The 21,723-nt window shown below is 43.8% G+C and overlaps 1 protein-coding gene across 1 annotated transcript in view; it reads left to right on the top strand.

Annotated features, from left to right (window-relative positions):
• Window positions 1-21,723, top strand: part of IPO5 (importin 5) — a 387,223-nt gene that overhangs the window by 161,191 nt on the left and 204,309 nt on the right. Inside the window, exon 10 of the mRNA XM_033948411.1 lies at window positions 3,600-3,706. Within this exon, the coding sequence (XP_033804302.1) occupies window positions 3,600-3,706 (107 nt within the window). The remainder of the gene's footprint in view (window positions 1-3,599; window positions 3,707-21,723) is intronic.

The following is a 21,723-nucleotide window of genomic DNA, read 5'->3' as shown; positions in this document are numbered from 1 at the left end:
TATGCAGCCTGCTTGTCCTAGGATAAAGCACAGTTACTTACCGTAACAGGTATTAGCTGGGGACAGCAGGAAGATATTCTCACATCCCTCCCACCTTCCCTGGTTGGCTTCATAGCTTGCTTACAGAACTGAGGTACCACGAGCCGGCCTTGGGCAGGAAGGCACTCATGCATGCACTGTGCAGATAGTCGCAAAGTTTCTTAAAAAACTTGGTGGCAATACACTTTTACCACTGTCCATACTGGGCTCCATGGATGACGTCACCTATATTTAAGAATATCTACCTGCTATCCCCGGATAACACCTGTTACGGTAAGTAACTGTGCTTTGTGCAGATATATAAACTTAGAGGGGAATAATCAAAAGAAACGTGTAAGTCGCCTTTTGGCCTAAGTCCCTAGATGCAGAAAATAGGCAGCAGGGAAATGTCCATTCTCAAAAAGAATGTCCAAAATGAGGGTTGGGTTTTTGTTTTTGTTTTTAGAATGGCCTACCTCTACGTTCAGCAGTTTAATCGCCCAGACCACCAACTACGTTTATCCTTGCAACACATTCCCAACCAAAAAATCAGCAAAGTCCCAAACGCCCAAAACAAGACCGTTTAGGCGAAGGAGGGGCCAATCCTTCGCCTAAAAGCAGGATTCTCTAACCGGTGTCTGTCATAACACCAGTTACAAAATCCTGGATCCGACCCCCCCCCCCACACACACACACACAATCAGGGCAGGAGAGATACCCAGTACCTCCTGTTGCAACCCCTCCCACCCCCGAATCTTCCCCAGCAGGAGAGATGTCCAATCTCTCCTGCTGGACACAAACCACCACCCTCCATCACCCACGTGATTACAGGCAGGAGAAATGCCCAATCTCTCCTGCTGAACACAAACCACCCCCTCTAACACCCGCGTGATTACCGGCTGGAGGGTGCCCAATCACTCATGCTGAACACAAACCCCGCTGAACCCCTAACACCCACTATTACCTAAGATTCGGTTGGCCCAATTTGGTAGGCCCTGCCTATAGGAGGCGCATTAAGCAACTGTCCTAATTCCGGTTGGCCTAGGTGCCTAAGGCCTCTCCTATGGGCGGGGCCTTAGGCACCTGGGCCAACTGAATCTTAGGTAATCGCAGGTGCATCTCACAATGCACGGGGAAGGAGCAGGCCCACCGGCCATCTATTAAGGTTAGAGGAGGGTTGGAGGTGGGTTAAGGAAGGTTCGGGGGGGGAGGGGTGCGCAGGTGGGCCGAAGGGAATTCAGGAGGTTTGTGTCTGGCAAGAGGGATTGGGCACCCTCCTGCCAGTAATCGCGGGTGTTGGGGGGTGAGATTGTGTCCAGCAGGAGAGATTGGGCATCTCTCCTGCCAGTAATTGTGCGGGTGTTTGGGAGGGGGAGGGTTTGTGTCCGGCAGGAGAGATTGGGCATCTTTACTATCGGGGAAGTTCGGGAGGGGATCACGGCAGGAGAGATTAGGCATCTCTCTTGTCACGATCATTACCGGTGTGGGGGGACGGGTTGCCTGGGCTGCTGAGCTGATTGCGGCAGCCCTGATCAGCTCAGCGGCCCGATTTGCAACTTATACCCGTTTTGATTTGGTCTAAATGCATAAGTTCCATCCGGTAATCTGTCAAACCTTTTTGGTTATGGCTGCCAGACGACTAAGTCTAGGTCGGCCCACCTCCCGTCCACCTCCCGCCCTATCCATTCCTCCAAAAATGTCCCTTTTCACTCTGGGCGTACAGAAGCAGTGGAAAGGCCTAAGCTGGTTTTAGATGCATCTAAAACCAGTTTTGATTATCGGTATGTGGACGATCTGTCTTTTTGATCATCCATTTTGGACTTTTTTTTTTTTAAATTATGAGCCCCTTAGCATTTAAGAGGTAAGTGTACATCAATTTGCAAAAGAACAATGGGGCTAAGGTCTTTTTCTCAACTCTGTATATTTTGTCATTTTGCTGTGAAGAAGCATGTTATATCTGCAGACACAAATTCACAGTTTTGAGATATGCAAAATCAAGAATCTGCGATATGTTGTAGATAGAAAAATTGCCCTTTAATGGACTAATGGAATTCATTTACTATATACAGCCTCATGCTAATATTTAAATCAAATTCTTATTTCATGATGAATAACTTTTGGATTATAATGTGTCTTTAATAGAAAACTATCTTTAGATAGATTTCTCAAAACCATTTATTTTTTCCAAATCATTGATTTTTATCCATCCTGGTCTGCTGGGTCTGTGAGCTCCAGGCCCTAGTAGCTGACCACTTAAAGTTTTCAATAATAGCGGTCCTAAGGTAATGCCAGAATTTCATTTTAACTGGCCAGTTTTGCCAACATTTTTTCCCAAAATGTGCCCACAAAGGTAAAAGCACACTGTATACTTTTGAACTGAAAACGAGCAACTTATACCCGTTTTACCCGTTATACCTTCTATCTGTAATCCATAGAAAGTTCCCCTAGCTTTTTTTTGTTGTTGTTGTTGTTTTCAACCCAAACATGATAGTAGCTGCTGTTGACAAGCACACTCAGTTCATTTGGCTAGGAGGCTGCATTTTGTTTTCTTTTAATACTAGGCTGGCCTAACTCTAGATGGTCATGTCACAGCTCATAATAGTTTCTCTATGGAAGCTCATCTTACTTGCCCTAGTGGTAGAGCTGCTGCCTCTACCCTCAGGTTGTGGGATCAAATCCCAGGTCTGCTCCTTAAGATCCTGAACAAATCACTTAATATTCCATTGCCCTAGGTACAAAGTAAGTACCTGTATATATGTAAACCGCTTTGTGTGGTTGTATAACTACAAAAAGGTGGTATACAAGTCCCATTCCCTCTTCCTTTCTCCTATATACCATAAACCTGTGGTCCTTTCCTTGGCTCCAAGGATCTATTATAAGAATCTTTAAGGGACCAACAGAACCTCTTTGATTTTCACTATCCTTGGATGCATCTCATCTTGCTCCATGGCTTTCTCTGCTTATTAGTTTTTCCAGTTCATAAACACTAATCTGTGAGCATTTCAGTTTCTACTCCTCCCTCAAATATGTCTCTGTCAGCCAACACAGATATACAAAATATTGTTTTAGTATGGCTATCTTTTCCTCATAACTCTCCACATATCTGAATGTAACTTGCCTTTAGTTACTACAGAAAAGGCGTGATCCTAAATAAATTAATAAAATGTATATCTATTTTGATATCATGCTGTAAACTTTAACTCTGAACTTTAGAGTAGAGCAAATTTATTTTTTAGTATGGAAGGACACTGCTAAGTGTCAGTTTAGGTTGGCTGCCTTCTTGAGCTTATGTCAAAAGATTGCAATAGAAACTCGTGTGAGCAGTAGGCAAGACAAAATAAATCTCACATGGGTTGTTTCTGCTTCATTTACAGTATTTTGAGGTCCAGCTGCTGCTTATAAGGAAGTGCTGTTAATATGCAGCATCTGTACATTGTGTTAAGAAATGAAGGGCACTCAGTTTGGTGCATTGCCCTATATGGTCTGTGCTGCTTTTTTCAGCGTGCACATCTATAAAATGCCAAGGAGTTTCCATTCCTTATTTGCCTTATTCTTGCAAATTGTGTTTAATCTTTCTCTAGCAATGCAGTTGCTGGTGAGAGTGCGTTAGACAGAATGGCTTGCGGCCTTGGTGGAAAAATTGTCCTGCCAATGATTAAAGAACACATCATGCAGATGCTGCAAAATGGTAAGCATTTAAATCTGCTTTTTTTAAAAAGGACATTTCAACTTCAGGCCATTAAGCACTAATTCACTCTTACTAGGTTGAGATATTTTAATAAGGTACTTGTAGAAGGCAAGTTCACCATCAACTTGACCCTTAATTACAGCCCATTTGGTTTTCTGGCAGGCAAGCTATTGTACCTCTACATGAACAGGTCTAACATACACACTACATTAACAGCTCCAAGGTCTCAACTGCCTCTGTTGTCTATAAGCACTAGTGCTGCCCGATTCAGGAAAAAAAATTTTGATTTGATTCAGCCTATTGAATCGATTTTTCGATTTGATTTTCCTGCCCAATTGGGTGTGTTTTTTTTGGGGGGGGGTTTCCCCCCCAAATATCTTGGTGGGTTTATTTTATAGCCTGTTCATCCACTCTACCCCCTTTGCCTCTCCCACCCACACTAGCGCTGTGGTGTAAACAAAATAAACATAAAAGACTTTTCCTCTCTCTGTTGAATCCTAGCTCACGTTCGTGGTCTAATACCAGCTCTGACAGGATACACATTTTAAATCTGACACATTGTAATCACAAAACAGAAAATAAAATCATTTTTTCTACCTTTTGTTGTCTGGCCATTATTCAAATCATTTTGATCCCAGGCTCTGCGACAAACATCTTCTGATAACTCGCTTGACAGGATATCTTGCCCATTTGTCGTTTTCTTTTTTCTCCATGCTAACCATCTATCTTCCATCTCTGGCATCTCCTTTTTTTGTCTCTATTCCCATAGCTGCTGCGATGGATGCCACCATCCCCAGATTCACTATCCTTTTCTCAACTACCCTTTCATCCAGCAGCTCTCCCTTTCTCTTTCTAACTACCCTCCTATCCAGTATCTCTATCCCACCCCCTCTACATCATCCCTTATGTCCAACTTCTCTCTCTTTCTGTTCCTTCCCTAACTAAATCCCATTGTCCACCATCTCTCTCCCTCTCCTGTTTTTAGATCCATTATTTCTTATATTCCTCCCCTATCTCCTGTCTCCATGATCTCCCCCAAGTCCATCTCCCCCCTCAACCATCCATCTTCCCCCCTCCACCAAGTTCATCTCTCCCATCCATCTTCTGCCCATCTCTCCCTCTCCAGTCCACCAACTCCCCCAAGTCCATCTCCTCCTCTCCTCCAAGTCCATCTCCTCCTCTCCATGATCTCCCCCAAGTCCATCTCCCCCTCTCCATGATCTCCTACAAGTCCATCTCCTCCCCTCCACCAAATTCATCTCTCCCATCCATCTTCTCCCCCTCCAGTCCACCAACTCCCCCAAGTCCATCTCTCCCTCTCCCCCAAGTCCATCTCCCCTTTTCTATGATCTCCCCCAAGTTCATTTTCCCCCTCCACCAAATTCATTTCTCCCATCCATCTTCTCCCCATCTCTCCTCCAGTCCACCAACTCCCCCAAGTCCATCTCCCCTCTCTCCCCCATCTACCTTTATTTTGATGTTACAACATGTTGCCGGTGACGGTAGTGATTTAGCGATCCATTCCTGCTGCCAGTCCTTGCATCTTCTCTCCACTGCGGCCCGCCCTCAGTGAAAACTTCCTGTTTCCGCTTGGGCTGCCGAATGGAGAGAAGACGCCCGGAGTAGTGGCAGGGTAGTGAATCACATTTACTACCTCTTCTTTTGTCTGGCCAGGGAGGAGAGAGTCTTGCTGCCGCCGATCTACACGCAGAGACCCGTTCGGGCTTTCCCTCTGACATCGGAGTCCTTGCTTCTGATGTAACTTCTGGTTTCGCAAAACCGGAAGCTACATTAGATGGAAGGACTCCAGTGGCAGAGGGAAAGCTCAAACAGGTCTCTTGCAAGAGGGCCGACGAATTGGTAAGTTCGATTTTTTTCCAAAACAAATCGATTTGAATCCAAAGTGAATTTGAACCCAAAGTGAATTGATGCGAATTGGGCAGCACTAATAAGCACAGTTCTCTAACATAATCACAGCCTGCAGTAATGCTACTCAGGAAGTCACAGATGAGACAGACGTTAGCAGAACATAAGGCACTTTCTTGTTGAAAGGATGAATTGGAATTTTTTTTCTTTCCACTTTTCAAAATGACTTAATTTTATGTTTATTCAAATTTGCTATACTGCTGAATCTTAGAGTTTTCAGCGGTTTACATATCTTTTACAGGTTCTTAAAGAATTTTCCCTGTCTGTCCTGGTGGGCTCACAGTCTATCTAATGTAGATGGGGCAGTGGAGGATTAAGTGACTTGCCCGAGGTCACAGGGAGCAGTGCTAGGTTTTGAACCCGTAACCTCAGGATGATGAGGCTGTTGATCTAACCACTGCAGTACACTCTTCTTCGCTTCACTCTTACTGGATTGATATATTTTAATAAGGTTCTCATAGACGGCAAGTTCACCATCAACTTGACCCTTAAATTACAACTCATTTAATTTACTGGCATGCAAGCTATTGCACCTCTACATTAGAGAATGACACGGGGAAAAAATCTGTCCCCGTCACCGCCCCGTCACCGGCCCACCATCCTCTGCACCGCCCCGTCACCGCCGTTCCCTTCACCGCCCCGTCACCGTCACCGCCATCCCTTTCACCGCCCCGTCACCGCCACTGCCATCCCATTCACCGCCCCGTCACCGTCCCCGCTGCATCCATATAAGCCTTAGTACTGTAATATTTAGCTTATTCCTTTCTTATAAATCAAAGTTCCTGCTGCTGAACTAGAGAAAGAGATGTTCAGCTGGCAGGGCTTTGTTTATAAATTTTTATCAACACAACTAATATATTATTTTATCCTAAAGCAAAAAATAAATAAATAAATATAATTTTTTTTTCTACCTTTGTTGTCTGGTTTCTGCTTTCCACATCTTCTCATTGAATTCCTTCCATCCACTGTGTGTCTTCTCTCTGCGTCTTCCATTTGCTGTTACTGTGCCTCTCCCTTAACCCCCCCCCCCCACAATTGGTCTAGCACCCATCTTCTTCCCTCCGCTCCCGCATAGTCTGGCATCTGTCTTCTTCCCACTCTGTCTTCCACATTTCCCTTGGGGGTCTGTTCCTCTCCACCCTCCTTCAATGTCTGTTCTATTCCTTTCCACCACCACCCTTCCCTCCCTCCTTTACCATCTGTTCCTTTCTACTACCCTTCAGCTCCTCTCGCGTGGCCTATCTACCTTCCTTCCTCTTATTTTCATGGCACGTTACAATGTAATTTGTGCAAGCCACTGGAGCCTGCAAGCTCGGTCCCTGTCCCATCCCCACAAACCATCTCGCTTCTGTGCTCCTATTTTCTCCATTTCTAATATCTCCCCTATGTATCTGTCATTGCCCCCCCTGTGTCCATATACCATCCCCATGGCATGTCCCCTTTATGTCTCTGTCCCTATGCCCCATGCACATAATTTCCCCTCTTTCTGTTACCTTCCTGTGTCCAGATTTCCCCTATCTTCCTCTTCCATGCCAGTGTGTCTCTTCTTTTCAACCCCATCTAGCTTTTTTCCCTCTTTCTTCCCCCCCCTGCTTCTAGCATCTGGCTCACCTGCCAGTCCTTCCCTTTCTTTCCTGCTGTGGGTTTTTCTTTCCGACTTCATCCCCTTGGCCCAGAATCCTTTTCCCTTTCACTCCCTCCTTCCAATTTGAGCCGGGAACACTAGCGATCGCACGGTCCCCACTACCTGCCTGCCCAATCGATCCTAGTGTTTAGCCAGCTCTCTCCCTTCTCCTCACCTTAGTTTATAGGTTTTCTTTTTCGGCGACCTGCACGCTTTCCCAAAGAGCCGCGCACGCGCGGCTGCTCAGTGTTCAATCTTCTGCTCTGCTGCAACTTCCTGTTTCCGGTTGCGTCAGAGCAGAAGATCGAAACTGAGCAGCGGCTCTCTGATAGCGTGCGGGTCGCCGAAAAAGAAAATCTACAAACTAAGGTGAGGAGAAGGGAGAGAGCTGGCTAAACACTAGAATCGATTGAGCAGGCGGATGTGAGCTGCGGGGATCGCGCGATCCTTCATGCCTCACTGTGGGGACAAGACCATTCACCGCCCCGCGGGCGGTGAATGGCCTTGTCCCCGTCGCCGCAGCAACTGCTAGTTTTCTTCCCCGTTTTCGGCGGGTGACCCGCGGCTAAAATGCGGTGGCCGCGGGTAAACCGCCACCGTGTCATTCTCTACTCTACATCAACAGGTCTAACACACACACTACATTAGGATTAGGAATTGGTTATCAGATAGAAAACAGAGGGTAGGGTTAAATGGTTATTTTTCTCACTGGAGGAGAGTGGAGTGCTGAAGGGATTTGTACTGGGACTGGTGCTATTTAACTTATTTATTAATGATCTAGAAATTGGAATGAGTGAAGTGATTAAATTTGCAGATGATACTAAACTGTTCAAAGTTGTTAAAACAAATGTAGATTGTGAAAAATTGCAGACAGACCTTAGGAAATTGGAAGACTGGGCATCCAAGTGGCAGATGAAATTTAATGTGGACAAATGAAAAGTAATGCACATTGGGAAGAATAACTCAAATCGCAATTACCAGATGCTAGGGTCCACCTTGGAGTTTTCTTCCAAGAAAAAGATTTGGGTGTCATTGTAGACAATATGATGAAACCTTCCACCTAATGTGCGACAGCAGCCAAAAAAAGCTAACAAGATGCTAGGAATTATTTAAAAAAGGGATGGTTAACAGGACTTAGAATGTTATAATGCACCCTTTAATTCCTCACTTCAGTGCATACTATTTCCCCGGGGCTACATAAGTACTAACATAACATAAGCTTATTTCTATACCGCAGTACTGTTAAGGCCTATGTGGTTTACAAACTAGAATAAAAACTGTACATATGCAATTGAATACAATACATTCATTTCCTAAAAAGCTTGTAAACATATACATTTTCAGTTGTCTACTAAACTACTGATATGAACTAGAGATCACTATTAAAGAATTCAAATCATTATCCCATAATGCAGCTTGAAATGAGAAAAGAAGATGATATTTTTTTATACTGGCAGCCCTTGATTGAAGGAAAGACAAATAAAGCATGCGTGCGTCGAGAGCGCTTTCAATTTGCAAATGTAAATGAATCCACAAGGTAATTAGGTTCAAGGCCAGACAATACTCTGTAGCAAATGCAACCAAATTAAAATTTCACATAAGCCTCGACTGAAAACCAGTAAAGTTAATTAAAAAAAAAAAAGGTGACATGATCAAAATTTTTCAAATTAAAGATCAGTTGAACAGCAGCATTCTGGATAATACACAATGTGCAGAGATTTTTCTGGTGACCAGCAAAGTAAACAATGTTACAATTAATCCAGCTGACTCAAAATTAATGACTGAACCAGCAATTTGAAAGATGAAATGTCAAAATATACTTTAATAGTGTGCAATTTCCATAGGATATGGAAGCCCTTCTGTACCAAAGCATCCACCTAATTTTTCGATTCTGGTCCAGTATCATGCTCAATAATTTTAATGGTAGAGTGAATAGGATAAGATTTAGCATTCAAAGTCAAAGAGGTCTCAGAGCAATTCTGATGTGGAGTTGCAAAATAGAATTGTTTTCTCTGCATTAAGTTTTAATTTAAATTCATTCATCCATTATTAAATTATTAGAAATACCTCAGCAATTATATGCCTGATGTGGGAAATTGAGGCTATGGTAGGAATTAAGATAGTTATATCAGGGGGAGTGGGAGCCATTTGAGCAGCAGGCACCTTCCTGGACGTCCCTGCCTGACGCAGAGGGACCTTACCAGGCTCTACATCAGCTGCCCATCCCGCGGTGTCAAGTGGGAACCATTTGAGCAGCAGGCGCCTTCCTGGATGTCCCTGCCTGACGTGGAGGGACCTTACCAGGCTCTACATCAGCCGCCCATCCCGCTGTGTCAAGCAGGAGCCATTTGAGCAGCAGGCACCTTCCTGGACGTCCCTGCCTGACGCAGAGGGACCTTACCAGACTCTACATCAGCCGCCCATCCCACAATGTCAAGCGGGAACCATTTAAGCAGCAGGCGCCTTCCTGGATGTCCCTGCCTGAGGCGGAGGGACCATACCAGGCTCTACATCAGCCACCCACCCTGTGGAATGCGGGTGTGTGCCTGTGGGCGCGCATCCGAAGAGGCGTTTCCAAAGGGGCATGCACCTTTTGCAGCATCTTCGGAGCACTGAGGATTATCGAGCACGGAAATCTGCTCCTTTCTGTTTTGATGGGTAAAAGAAAAGGAGGCGTTAAAGGAAAGATTGGAACAAATGAGACTAAAGGTCCAATGGATAAACATCTGATCCCAGTAGGTGCTTTACCGCTGGTAAGTCCTCCTAACCCCCTGGAAACTTCCCTATCATTAGGTGGACCTTCCCCTCCCCATCACCCCATGAATGATGGAAGAGAACTTTCTAAGTTGAACTGTGATGTTATTCTTCATAGTTTTCTGAAAATTCAAGATACTGAAGATTTATTCTTGTCTTCTCAGGCCATGGAGTTTCAAGTTTCTCCAATCCCTCCCCTATTGCTGTTTCAAAGTCCTTGTCAGAAGACTCATTAAATGAAAATAAGGAGATATCGTTGAAAGATATAATGAAAGCCATTAACAAAATGGATAAAACATTGCATGAAAATCTTCAAAGTTTCAGTAAGTTTACTGAAAAAAATTCAGTTAAACTTTCTGAGCGATAATAGGTTATTGGTTCTGGAAGGTTCAATAGGGAAAATGGAAAATCAGATAAAGGTCTGCCAGTCTGCACAGGCGTCAGCTATTAACCCTTTCAGGACCAAGGGACATATTTGTCCCATAACTTTAAAATCCTATAAATTTTGATTGGGATAGTCTACAGTTCTAAATTTGATATGTACGGATTCCATATGATACTGCCTTTATGTAAACAAACTGGTTCCGACATTCATTCATTAGCGTCGTTGCCAGATTGACGAGAAGATTCACTTGCCACACTGTCCATAAGCCAGAAGTTTGATTTTTTTTTTAAAAAATAATGATATTTCACAAAAAAAAAAATCAATTTTTTGGCATCTGCAAGCCCTTTTTACCATAAAAATGTCGTCAAAACCACAAAAATTGGCCTACGATCCTTATGGTCCTGAAAGGGTTAAAGATAATTTGATACTTTATTCTAAGCTGGAAACCTTGGAAAATATATCAAGGGCAGCAAACTTAAGGCTACTGAACTTTCCACAGACACATTTTGTTTCTCCTAAAGAATTCTTTATATCTGAAAGATATCTTGCAAATAAAAATTGAAGATAAGAAGATCTTAAACGCATATTATGTACCACAGGCTTCGAGAGAAGTAAGGCAAGAAGGAGAAATGGATAATTTTAATACTCCTGATAGTTTGGATCTTACAAACTTCCTAGAAAACACGCAAGAGGTTATTTTAAAAAGATCTACTTTATTAGTAATAATGTCTTCTATGGAGGAAAAAAAGGAGGATCATGAAGGCATACTTTCCAAAGAAAGCAATTTTGTTTTATGGTTTTACTGTATCGATGTTCCCAGATTTATCAAGACAAATTCAATCTCGTCGTAAAGCCTTCCTCCAGCTAACATCTAGGTTCTTGGCAGAAGGCGGTACTTTTTTTAAAAAATATCCTTCTAAGTGTCTGATCACCTGGGAGACTAAATCTTAATAATAATAAATTTATTTTTATATACAGCCATACCCGAGAGTTCTAAGCGGTTCACAACAATTGGATAAAATATAAACACTACAAGTTATTTAAAAAGACAGCAATTGAAAGCATCTAGTGGAAGAAATACATAAAATATAAAGTACATGCAGCATAAAAGAATGTGGAGAATTTTACAAAGCAAGATAAAAATATAAAAAAGTATTAAGACCCTAGCCTATTGAATAATTGAGTTTTTATCTGTTTTCTAAAATCCGGGTAAGAAGAGGCTTCTAACACAAACCGGGCAAGCCAAATATTTAATTTAACTGCCTGAAAGGCAAAGATTCTTTCACAAAATCTTTTATACTTGAAAAATTTTACTGAGGGATAGGTGAATAGATGTAATCTTCGAGAACTCTTGTTAGAAACATAGAACATGACGGCAGAAAAGGGCCACGGCCCATCTAGTCTGCCCACACTAATGGCCCACCCCCTAACTACCTCCAAGAAGAGATCCCACATGCCAATCCCATCTTTTCTTAAAATCTGGCACGCTGCTGGCCTCAATTACCTATTGTGGAAGATTATTCCAGCGATCAACCACCCTTTCGGTGAAGAAATATTTTCTGGTGTCGCCATGAAATTTCCCACCCCTGATTTTCAACTGATGTCCTCTTGTTGCCATGGGTCCTTTAAGGAAAAAGAGATCCTCTTCCACCTCGATACGGCCTTTGACATATTGAACGTCTCGATCAATCTCCCCTCTCTCTGCATTCCTCGAGTGAGTACAGCTGCAACTTATCCAGTCGTTCCTCATACGGGAGATCCTTGAGACCTGAGACCATCCTGGTGTCCATTCGCTGAACCAACTCAACTCTCCGCACATCTTTTTGATAATGCGGCCTCCAGAATTGTACACAGTATTCCAGATGTGGTCTCACCATGGATCTATACAACGGCATTATGACCTCGGGTTTACGGCTGACGAAACTTCTATGGATACAGCCCATGATTTATCTAGCCCTGGATGAAGCTTTCTCCACTTGATTGGCAGTCTTCATGCCTTCACTAATGATCACCCCCAAGTCACGTTCTGCTACAGTCCTTGCTAGGATCTCACCATTTAGGGTGTAAGTCCTGCATGGATTTTTGCCGCCATGGTGCATGACCTTGCATTTTTTGGCATTGAAACTTAGTTGCCAAGTCTTTGACCAATGCTCCAGCAGGAGTAGGTCCTGCGTCATATTGTTGGGCATTGAGCTTTTGTCAGGCATTGTGCTTTCATCTGTTGTGCGGTTGCCTACTATGTTGCATAGTTTGGTGTCATCGGCGAATAATGTAATTTTACCTCGAAGCCCCTCAGCCAAGTTTCTTATGAAGATGTTAAATAGGATTGGGCCCAAGACTGAGCCCTGCGGCACTCCGCTGATCACCTCCGTCGTATCGGAGAGGGTACCGTCTACCACTACCCTCCGAAGTCTACCTCTAAGCCAGTCCCTAACTCATGCGGTTAATGTTCACCCAGTACCCATCTTGCTCAATAACCTGCGGTGTGGGATGCTATCAAACGCTTTGCTGAAGTCCAAGTACACGACGTCCAGGGACTCCCCTATATCCAGCTTTCTTGTTACCCAGTCAAAGAAGCTGATCAGATTTGATTGGCAGGACCTTCCCTTCGTAAAACTATGTTGATGGGGATCTCGTAGATTCTCCTCATTCAGGATCTTATCCAATTGGTGTTTGATTAGTGTTTCCATAAGTTTACTCACTATCAATGTGAGACTCGCCAGTCTATAATTCTCAGCCTCCGTCCTGCATCCCTTTTTGTGGAGTGGAATGACGTTAGCCATTTTCCAATCCAACAGGACTCTTCCTGTACTTAGGGAAAGATTGAAGAGCGCGGATAACGGTTCCGCCAGGACGTCACTCAACTCCCTGAGTACCCTGGGGTGTAGTTTGTCCGGTCCCATAGCTTTGTTCACCTTGAGTCTTGATAGCTCCTCGTAGACACTGCTGGGTGTAAACTCGAAATTTCAAAACGGGTCTTCCGAGTTTTCCCTCGTCGGCAGCTGAGGGTCGGATCCCGGCGCCTCGCAAGTGAAGACCGAGCAGAAGTATTCATTTAAAAGTTTGGCTTTGTCGGAGTCCGATTCTACATAGTCCCCGTCAGGTTTCCTAAGGCGTACTATCCCATCTGTGTTTCTTTTTCTGTCACTAATATACCGGAAGAAGGATTTATCGCCCTTCTTGATGTTCTTCGTAAGGTTCTCCTCCATTTGGAGTTTGGCCTCCCTGACTGCCGTTTTGACCGCTTTTGACTTTGCCAGATAGTCTTCCTTGGATTCTCGCTTCTCTGATTGTTTGTAGAGGATGAACGCTCTTTTCTTCTTTTTTATGAGGTCTGAGATCTCCGCAGAGAACCACTGTGGTCTATTGTTTCTTCACTGTTCACTTACTGATTTGACGTAGCAGTCGGTTGCTTCGTGTAAGGTTGATTTCAGAGTTGACCACATTACCGCTACATTATCTGTTTCGGCATGGTTTTGCAGCGCCCGATGGACGAAATCTCCCATGCTTTCGAAGTTTGTGCCCTTAAAGTTGAGGACCTTGGTTGATGTGCTTGACTTAGTGAAACCTTTTCTGAGGTTGAACCATATCATATTGTGGTCACTGGAGGCCAACATATCGCCTACCGAGACCTCTGTGACACTTTCTCCATTGGTGAGTATTAGGTCTAGTATCGCCCAATCCCTAGTGGGCTCTAATACCATTTGTCTGAGTCTCGCTCCCTTTATAGAGGTTAATAGCTTCCTGCTGCCGCTGATCGTAGCGGAAAGATTGTTCCAATCCACATCAGGCATATTGAAGTCTCCTAACAATACTGTTTCCATGCAAAGTGATATTCTCAATGTCTTCGACTAATTCTATATCCATGTCCTCCTGTTGTCTTGGAGGTCTGTATACTACACCAAGATACAGGCATTTGTCCTTCCCCCTAGCCAAATTCGCCCAGAGGGATTCCCCGGTGTACTTGACATCTGCGATTTTGGTAACTTTGATGTCCTCTTTGGTGTATAGTGCTACCCCTCCTCCCATTTTGCCCTCTCTGTCCCGTCGAAGTAAGTTGTATCCCGGTATAGCCATATCCCACCCATGGGAGTCCATGAACCAAGTCTCGGATATCGCCACCACATCTAGGTCGGCGTTCCTCATTTCCATCTCTAATTCCAGAATCTTATTGCCCAAACTGTGGGCATTAGCGTACATAGCCCTCCATACCTTATGTTTGCTATGTCTCTGTGTAGATATTCCTGCTTGAGCTAATTGGACTCCTATAATACTGTTTGCAATGTGTGTATTTACCTCTGACTCGGAAATGCAGTGTGTACTTACCTCGGACTCAGAAATGGATTGGAAACCTACCTTGCCAAGTTGGTTACTTGCACCAGCACATGAGTGGGTACCCTCCCTCCAACTTACCTAGTTTAAAGCCTACATAAATAATATTGCAATAGTCGAGAATACTCAGGATATTGGACTGCCGTTTGGACTGCCGATTGGACTAGTAGGCGAAAGAAAACTTTGTCAAAATATTTTTTAATAGTACAGAGTTTCCAGAGCACTGAAATACTTTTCTTAAACACTAAATCAGAATGCTTTTCTAATGCAAGATGTTTATACAAGGTTACTTCTAGTATTTTTCGAGATTGTTCAGTATTATAATTCATCCCATTCACATGTATCATGGTTTCCTTGATTTTATCATTAGGGGCTGCTAAAAAGAATTTGGTCTTTTCTATATTTAATTTTAGTCTAAAAGCATACATCCAGAGTTCAACCTGAATTAGAATGATTGATAGGAAATTTATAAGCTCAGATGTAAGAGAGCTTAGCGGGATAACAATAGTGATGTCATCAGCATAGATGAAGAATTTAAGCTTTAAACTCTGCAAAAGGTTACCCAATGAAACAAGATAGATGTTAAACAGGGTAGGAGACAAAGGGGAGTCTTGAGGTACTCTGCAAAAGTTGTCCCAACCATAAGAAAGATTATCATCCTTTAGCACCTTGTAAGATCTTTTTCCCAGGATCCCTCGGAACCAGTTCAGGACATTGCCTGAGATTCTGATGGATTCTAAACAGTCCAAAAGAATAGAATGATCCAACAAATCAAATGCACTGCTCAGGTCAAGTTGCAGAATCATAGCACTTGAACCTAGGCTAAAAAGTAAGTGCAAGTGATCAATCAGTGAAGCTATGACTGTTTCCGTGCTGTAACCTGCCCGAAAACCAGATTGGTTATCCTGAAGAATATTATATTTCTCCAAGTAAGTCTTATTTCTCCAAGTAAGTCTTATGTGTTTTTGGAATCTATGCATCTAGAAGTCAGCCTTTCTGATAAGACTTAAAAGTTAATCTGTAAGCTATATCTTCATTGATTATATTTGGTATTGGGTCAGAGAGTATAAATAGATTTTTCCTGCTTTTGAGATGGTTTCTCTTTCTCCCCAAGATGTGGACTTAAATTGTGTTATTTTTGGGGGAAATTGCTATGTAAGATTGTATTTGAATGTTTGAGAAATTTTCTTTAATAAGTATTTAATATCTGACAATATTGTTTATTTTCTGTATTACTTGTTGATTTCTGATTGTAATATGAAGAAATCTTAATTAAAATAAAAATTTTTTAAATGGTTATATCAGCACACCAGAGCATCTTGATCCCTAAATTAGAGAATTTTAAACCTAGCGAAGATAGGTAAACATTGAAAAATAGAGGAGAGAGTAGAGATTAAAAAAAGGAAAGGATGCAAAAAGAATCAAACGAAAGACCCGGCATGGATGACCAATGAAGTAAAGAAAGTGATAGGAGACAAGAAGAGATCATTTCGGAAGTAGCAAAAGGACAAAACTGAAGAAAATTGGAAAGAGCACAGGAAGCAACAAAAAGAATGTCACCGAGTGGTCAGAAAAGCAAAGAAAGAATACGAAGAGAGACTAGCCAAGGAAGCATGAAATTTTAAACCATTCTTCCGATATGTGAAAGGAAAGCAGCCGGCAATGGAGGAGGTGGGACCTCTGGATGAGGGAGACAGGAAGGGAGTGGTGAAGGAGGAAAAAGAGGTGGCTGACAGACTAAACATGTTTTTCTCATCGGTCTTTACAAGAGAAGACACATCCAATGTGCTGGAACCGGAAAAAATCTTCAAGGGAGATCAAGAGGGAAAATTATCATGCATGGAGGTAAGCCTCGAAGACGTACTCAAGCAGATAGATAGATTAAAAACTGAGAAATCTCTGGGCCCAGACGGAATCCACCCGAGAATACTGAAAGAGCTCAGAGAAGAAACAGCGGTGTTACTACGGCAGATTTGTAACCTATCCTTGAGAACAGGGGTAATCCTGGAGGACTGGAGGATAGCAAATGTTACACCTATCTTCAAAAAAGGATCAAGAGGTGACCCAGGGAACTACAGGCCGGTGAGCTTAACCTCAGTTCCGGGGAAGATGGCCGAATCATTGATCAAGGAAAGTATCAATGAGCATTTAGAAAGAAATAATCTGATGAGAACAAGCCAGCGTGGTTTCTGTAAATGAAGATCATGCCAAACGAACCTACTTCATTTCTTTGAGGGGGATAAGCGAACAATTGGACAAGGGTGACCCCATAGACATTGTATATCTGGATTTCCAAAAAGCCTTCGACAAAGTACCTCGTGAGCGCTACTAAGAAAACTGTGGAGCCAGGGAGTGGTAGGGGACGTGCACAGATGGATCAGGAATTGGCTGGCAGACAGGAAACAGAGGGTAGGAGTAATGGGACACTACTCTGACAGGAAAGGGGTCACAAGTGATGTCCCACAGGGGTCAGTGTTGGGACTGCTGCTGTTCAATATATTCATAAATGACCTGGAAACAGGGATGAAGTGCGAAGTTATAAAATTCGCGTACGACACAAAACTATCCAGTAGGGTCAGAACTGTTGAGGAATGCAAAGATCTGCAAAGAGACCTGAACAAATTGAGCGAGTGGGCAGAAAGATGGCAGATGAGCTTCAATGTAGAGAAATGTAAAGTCTTGCATATAGGGAAAGGGAACCCGATGTACAGCTATACAATGGGAGAGAGGGTACTAGGGGAAGGCAACCTAGAAAAAGACTTGGGGGTACTGGTGGACAAAACAATAAAGCCGGCGGCGCAATGTGCAGCGGCCTCAAAGAAGGCGAACAGAATGTTGGGCATTATCAAAAAGGGTATCACTACCAGAATGAAGGAAGTGATCCTACCACTATCGAGCGATGGTGCGCCCGCATCTGGAGTACTGCATCCAATACTGGTCGCCGTACCTTAAGAAGGATATGGTGATACTCGAGAGGGTCCAGAGAAGAGTGATTAGGATGATAAAGGGCATGGAAAACCTTTCGTATGCTGAAAGGCTGGAGATGCTGGGGCTCTTTACCCTTGAAAAGCGGAGACTTAGAGGGGACATGATAGAGACTTATAAAATCATGAAAGGCATAGAGAAGGTGGAGAGGGACAGATTCTTCAGACTAACGGGGACAACAAAAACAAGAGGGTGTTCAGAAAAACTGATGAGACAGATTCAAAACGAATGCTAGGAATTTCTTCTTCACTCAGAGGGTGGTGGACACCGGGAATGTGCTCCCAGAAGAGGTGATAGGACAGAGTACAATATTGGGTTTCAAAAAGGGATTGGATGACTTCCTGAAGGTGAAGGGGATTGAAGGATACAGTTAGAGGGTAACTATACAGGACACTAAATGAATAGGGAATACACAATTTAGGTAAAGGATCACTTACAGGTCATGGACCTGGGGGGGTCGCCGCAGGAGCGGACTACTGGGCACGATGGACCCCTGGTCTGACCCGGCAGAGGCAATGCTTATGTTCTTATATTCTAAAAGCCTTCAAACCAATCATAGTCTTGGATATCTATGATATCCAGAATTTTCAGTAATTTTTTGTGATCTACTAGATCGCATGCATTGCTCATATCAAACTGCATTATCAAGGCACTAATATCTTTACTAAACAAGTTATTCAGACAATCTAAAATAGAAGCTAGAACTGTTTCTGTGCTATATAAAGAGCAAAAGCCTGATTGTGACACATGCAAAAGAGAGTATGTCCAAATAGTCTAACAACTGAAGGTATACCAAACCTTCCATCAATTTTACAAATAAAGGAATGGATGTTATTGGTCTATAGTTGGTAACTAATGAAGTAGGGTCTTTAGAATTTTTAGGTATAGGAGAAATTATAATATGTCCTCTTGTTGATGGAAATTTTCCTATCGCCATCATATAAGACAGCCAGTCAAATAGTTCTAACTGAAATTTCAATGGAGCAGCTTTCATAATTGCTGGAGGGCAAAATGATTTCACATACTTATTATATAATTTTTTGAAATAATCCCAGTCAGGTTTGCTGAAGGATCTCCAAAATAAGTCGGCATATATATATTATGTGTGTATGTATATATACACATATCAATAATAATAAAACGCTAGAGTGCGCGTGCGCTCTCAAAAATTCGTGAGTCCTGGCGCCGTGAGGTGTGCTTCTGTGGCAACATTCTAATTGACACCTCACGGCGCTTGCAGGAGCTGGAGGCGCATGCACGCGACTGTGCTCTCTACAAACCTCCCGGCTCCAGCGGAGTAGGCAGTACCAGTGGCAGCAAACGAGTGGTGGACCGCAGCCCCGCTCCGGCCGTTGACCCTCCACAAACCTCCTGGCTCCAGCGGCGTAGGCAGCACTATAAACACGCTGCTTCGCGCCCTTCTCTGCCGAGTTCCTCTGCCGTGTCTCTGATGACATCATCGGAGACAGACGCGGCAGAGGAAATCGCCAGTAGAAGGCCGCGAAGCAGCGTGTTTAAAGTGCTGCCTACGCAGCTGGAGCCCCGAGGTTTGTCGGCGGTGGGAGGGTCAGGAGCATGCCAGATCGAGCAGGACAACAGCAGTAAAAGAAGGGGGAGGGGCCGAATGGAGCAGGTAAGAGAAGGGAAAGGGGGGTGGGGGAAAATGTTGCTACTGCTTCTGCACAGGAAAGGGGGGGATAGATAAGATAAGAAGTTGCCCCCGCTGAGTCAGACCAGAGGCCCATCTCGCCCAGCGGTCCACTCCCGCGGCGGCCCATCAGGCCTAGTGCCTGAACAGTGGTCCCTGATTAATTTTGTAACTTACCTCTAATCCCACCCCTATAATCTACCTTTACTCTTATCTGTACTCCTCAATCCCTTTGTCTTCCAAGTACCTATCCAAAGCTTCTTTGAACTCCTGTAGCGTGCTCCTGTTTATCACATCCTCTGGTAGCGCGTTCCATGTATCCACCACCCTCTGTATGAAAAAGAACTTCCTGGCGTTTGTTCTAAACCTCTCCCCTTTCAATTTCTCTGAGTGCCCCCTTGTACTTATTGATCCCCTTAATTTGAAAAATCTGTCCCTGTCTATTTTTTCTATGCCCTTCATGATCTTGAAGGTTTCTATCATGTCTCCTCTAAGTCTCCGATTTTCCAGGGAGAAAAGCCCTAGCTTTTTCAGTCTGTCAGTATATGAGAGGTCCTCCATGCCCTTTATTAGCTTAGTTGCTCTTCTCTGGACCCTCTCAAGTACCTCCATGTCCTTCTTGAGGTACGGCGACCAGAACTGAACACAGTACTCCAGGTGCGGGCGCACCATAGCACGATACAGTGGCAGGATGACTTCCTTTGTCCTGGTCGTGATACCCTTCTTAATGATACCCAACAATCTGTTTGCTTTCCTTGAGCCCGTGGCACACTGCGCCGACGCCTTCAATGTTGTGTCTACCATCACTCCCAGGTCTCTTTCAAGGTCGCTCACCCCTAGCGCTGATCCCCCCCATTTTGTAAGTGAACATCGGGTTTTTTTTCTCTATATGCATGACCTTGCATTTCCCTATGTTGAAACTCATTTGCCACTTTTTGGCCCATTTTTCCAGTGTTGTCAGATCTTTTTGGAGATCTTCGCAGTCCTCCATGTTATTGACCTTGCGATATAGTTTGGTGTCATCCGCAAATTTAATAACCTCACATTTTGTTCCTGCTTCCAGGTCATTAATGAATATATTGAATAGGAGCGGTCCCAGCACCGACCCCTGTGGAACTCCGCTCGTGACCCATTGCCAGTCTGAGTAATGTCCCTTTACTCCAACCCTCTGTTTCCTGTCCGCCAGCCAGTTTTTGATCCATCTGTGGACCTCCCCTTGCACCCCATGGTTCCATAGCTTCCTTAGTAGTCTTTCATGTGGCACCTTGTCGAAGGCTTTTTGGAAGTCAAGGTAAATGATATCTATGGATTCCCCTTTATCCACCTGGCTGGTTACCCCCTCAAAGAAGTATAATAAGTTCGTGAGGCATGACCTGCCCTTGCAGAAGCCATGCTGGCTCGACTTTAGCTGCCCATAGTTGTCGATGTGTTCCCAGATGCTGTCTTTAATCAATGCTTCCATCATCTTTCCCGGGACCGAGGTCAAGCTCACCGGCCTGTAGTTTCCTGGGTCTCCCCTTGAGCCTTTCTTGAAGATGGGCGTGACATTTGCTATTTTCCAGTCTTCCGGAATCTCTCCAGTTTTTAGGGATAGGTTGCATATTTGTCGAAGTGGCTCAGCTATTTCGTTCCTTAGTTCCTTGAGTACCCTTGGGTGAATGCCATCCGGACCTGACGATTTGTCGCTCTTTAGCCTGTCTATCTGCCTGAGGACATCCACCTTGCTCACCTCTAGCTGGACCAGATTTTCATCCTGCTCTCCTTTTACGATCTCCTCGGGCTCCGGAATGTTGGTTGTGTCCTCCCTCGTGAAAACTGACGTGGAACTTATTTAGCCTGTCAGCTGTCTCCTTTTCCTCTTTTACCACTCCCTTTCTGTCCCCATCATTCAAGGGTCCCACTTCCTCCCTTGCTGGTTGCTTCCCCTTAACGTACCTGAAGAATGATTTGAAGTTTGTTGCTTCCCCTGCCAGTCTCTCTTCATGTTCTTTTTTTGCTTTCCTAACCACTCGATGACACTCCTTTTGGTGTTTTTTGTGTTCCTTTTGGTTCTCCTCTGTTTTGTCCTTTTTCCATTTTTTGAATGATGCTTTCTTGTCACTTAACGCCTTTTTCATTGCATTTGTTATCCACACTGGGTTTTTTGTTCTATTTTTTTGCACCCTTTCCTTTACTTGGGGATGCACAGGTTCTGTGCTTCGTGCACGGTGCCCTTGAGTATGGTCCAGGCATTTTCTACGGACTCCATCTTCCTTGCGCTGTCGTTGAGTTTCTTTCCCACCATTTTCCTCATGGCATCATAATTCCCTTTTTTGAAGTTAAGTGCAGTCGTTGTAGTTCTTTTCACCTTTGATGATCCAAAT

Source organism: Geotrypetes seraphini, chromosome 6, assembly GCF_902459505.1.
Source record: "Geotrypetes seraphini chromosome 6, aGeoSer1.1, whole genome shotgun sequence".
Lineage (NCBI taxonomy): Eukaryota > Metazoa > Chordata > Amphibia > Gymnophiona > Dermophiidae > Geotrypetes > Geotrypetes seraphini.
Note: the sequence above shows the minus strand (reverse complement) of the source record. Positions and strands in the feature narration are given on the sequence as shown.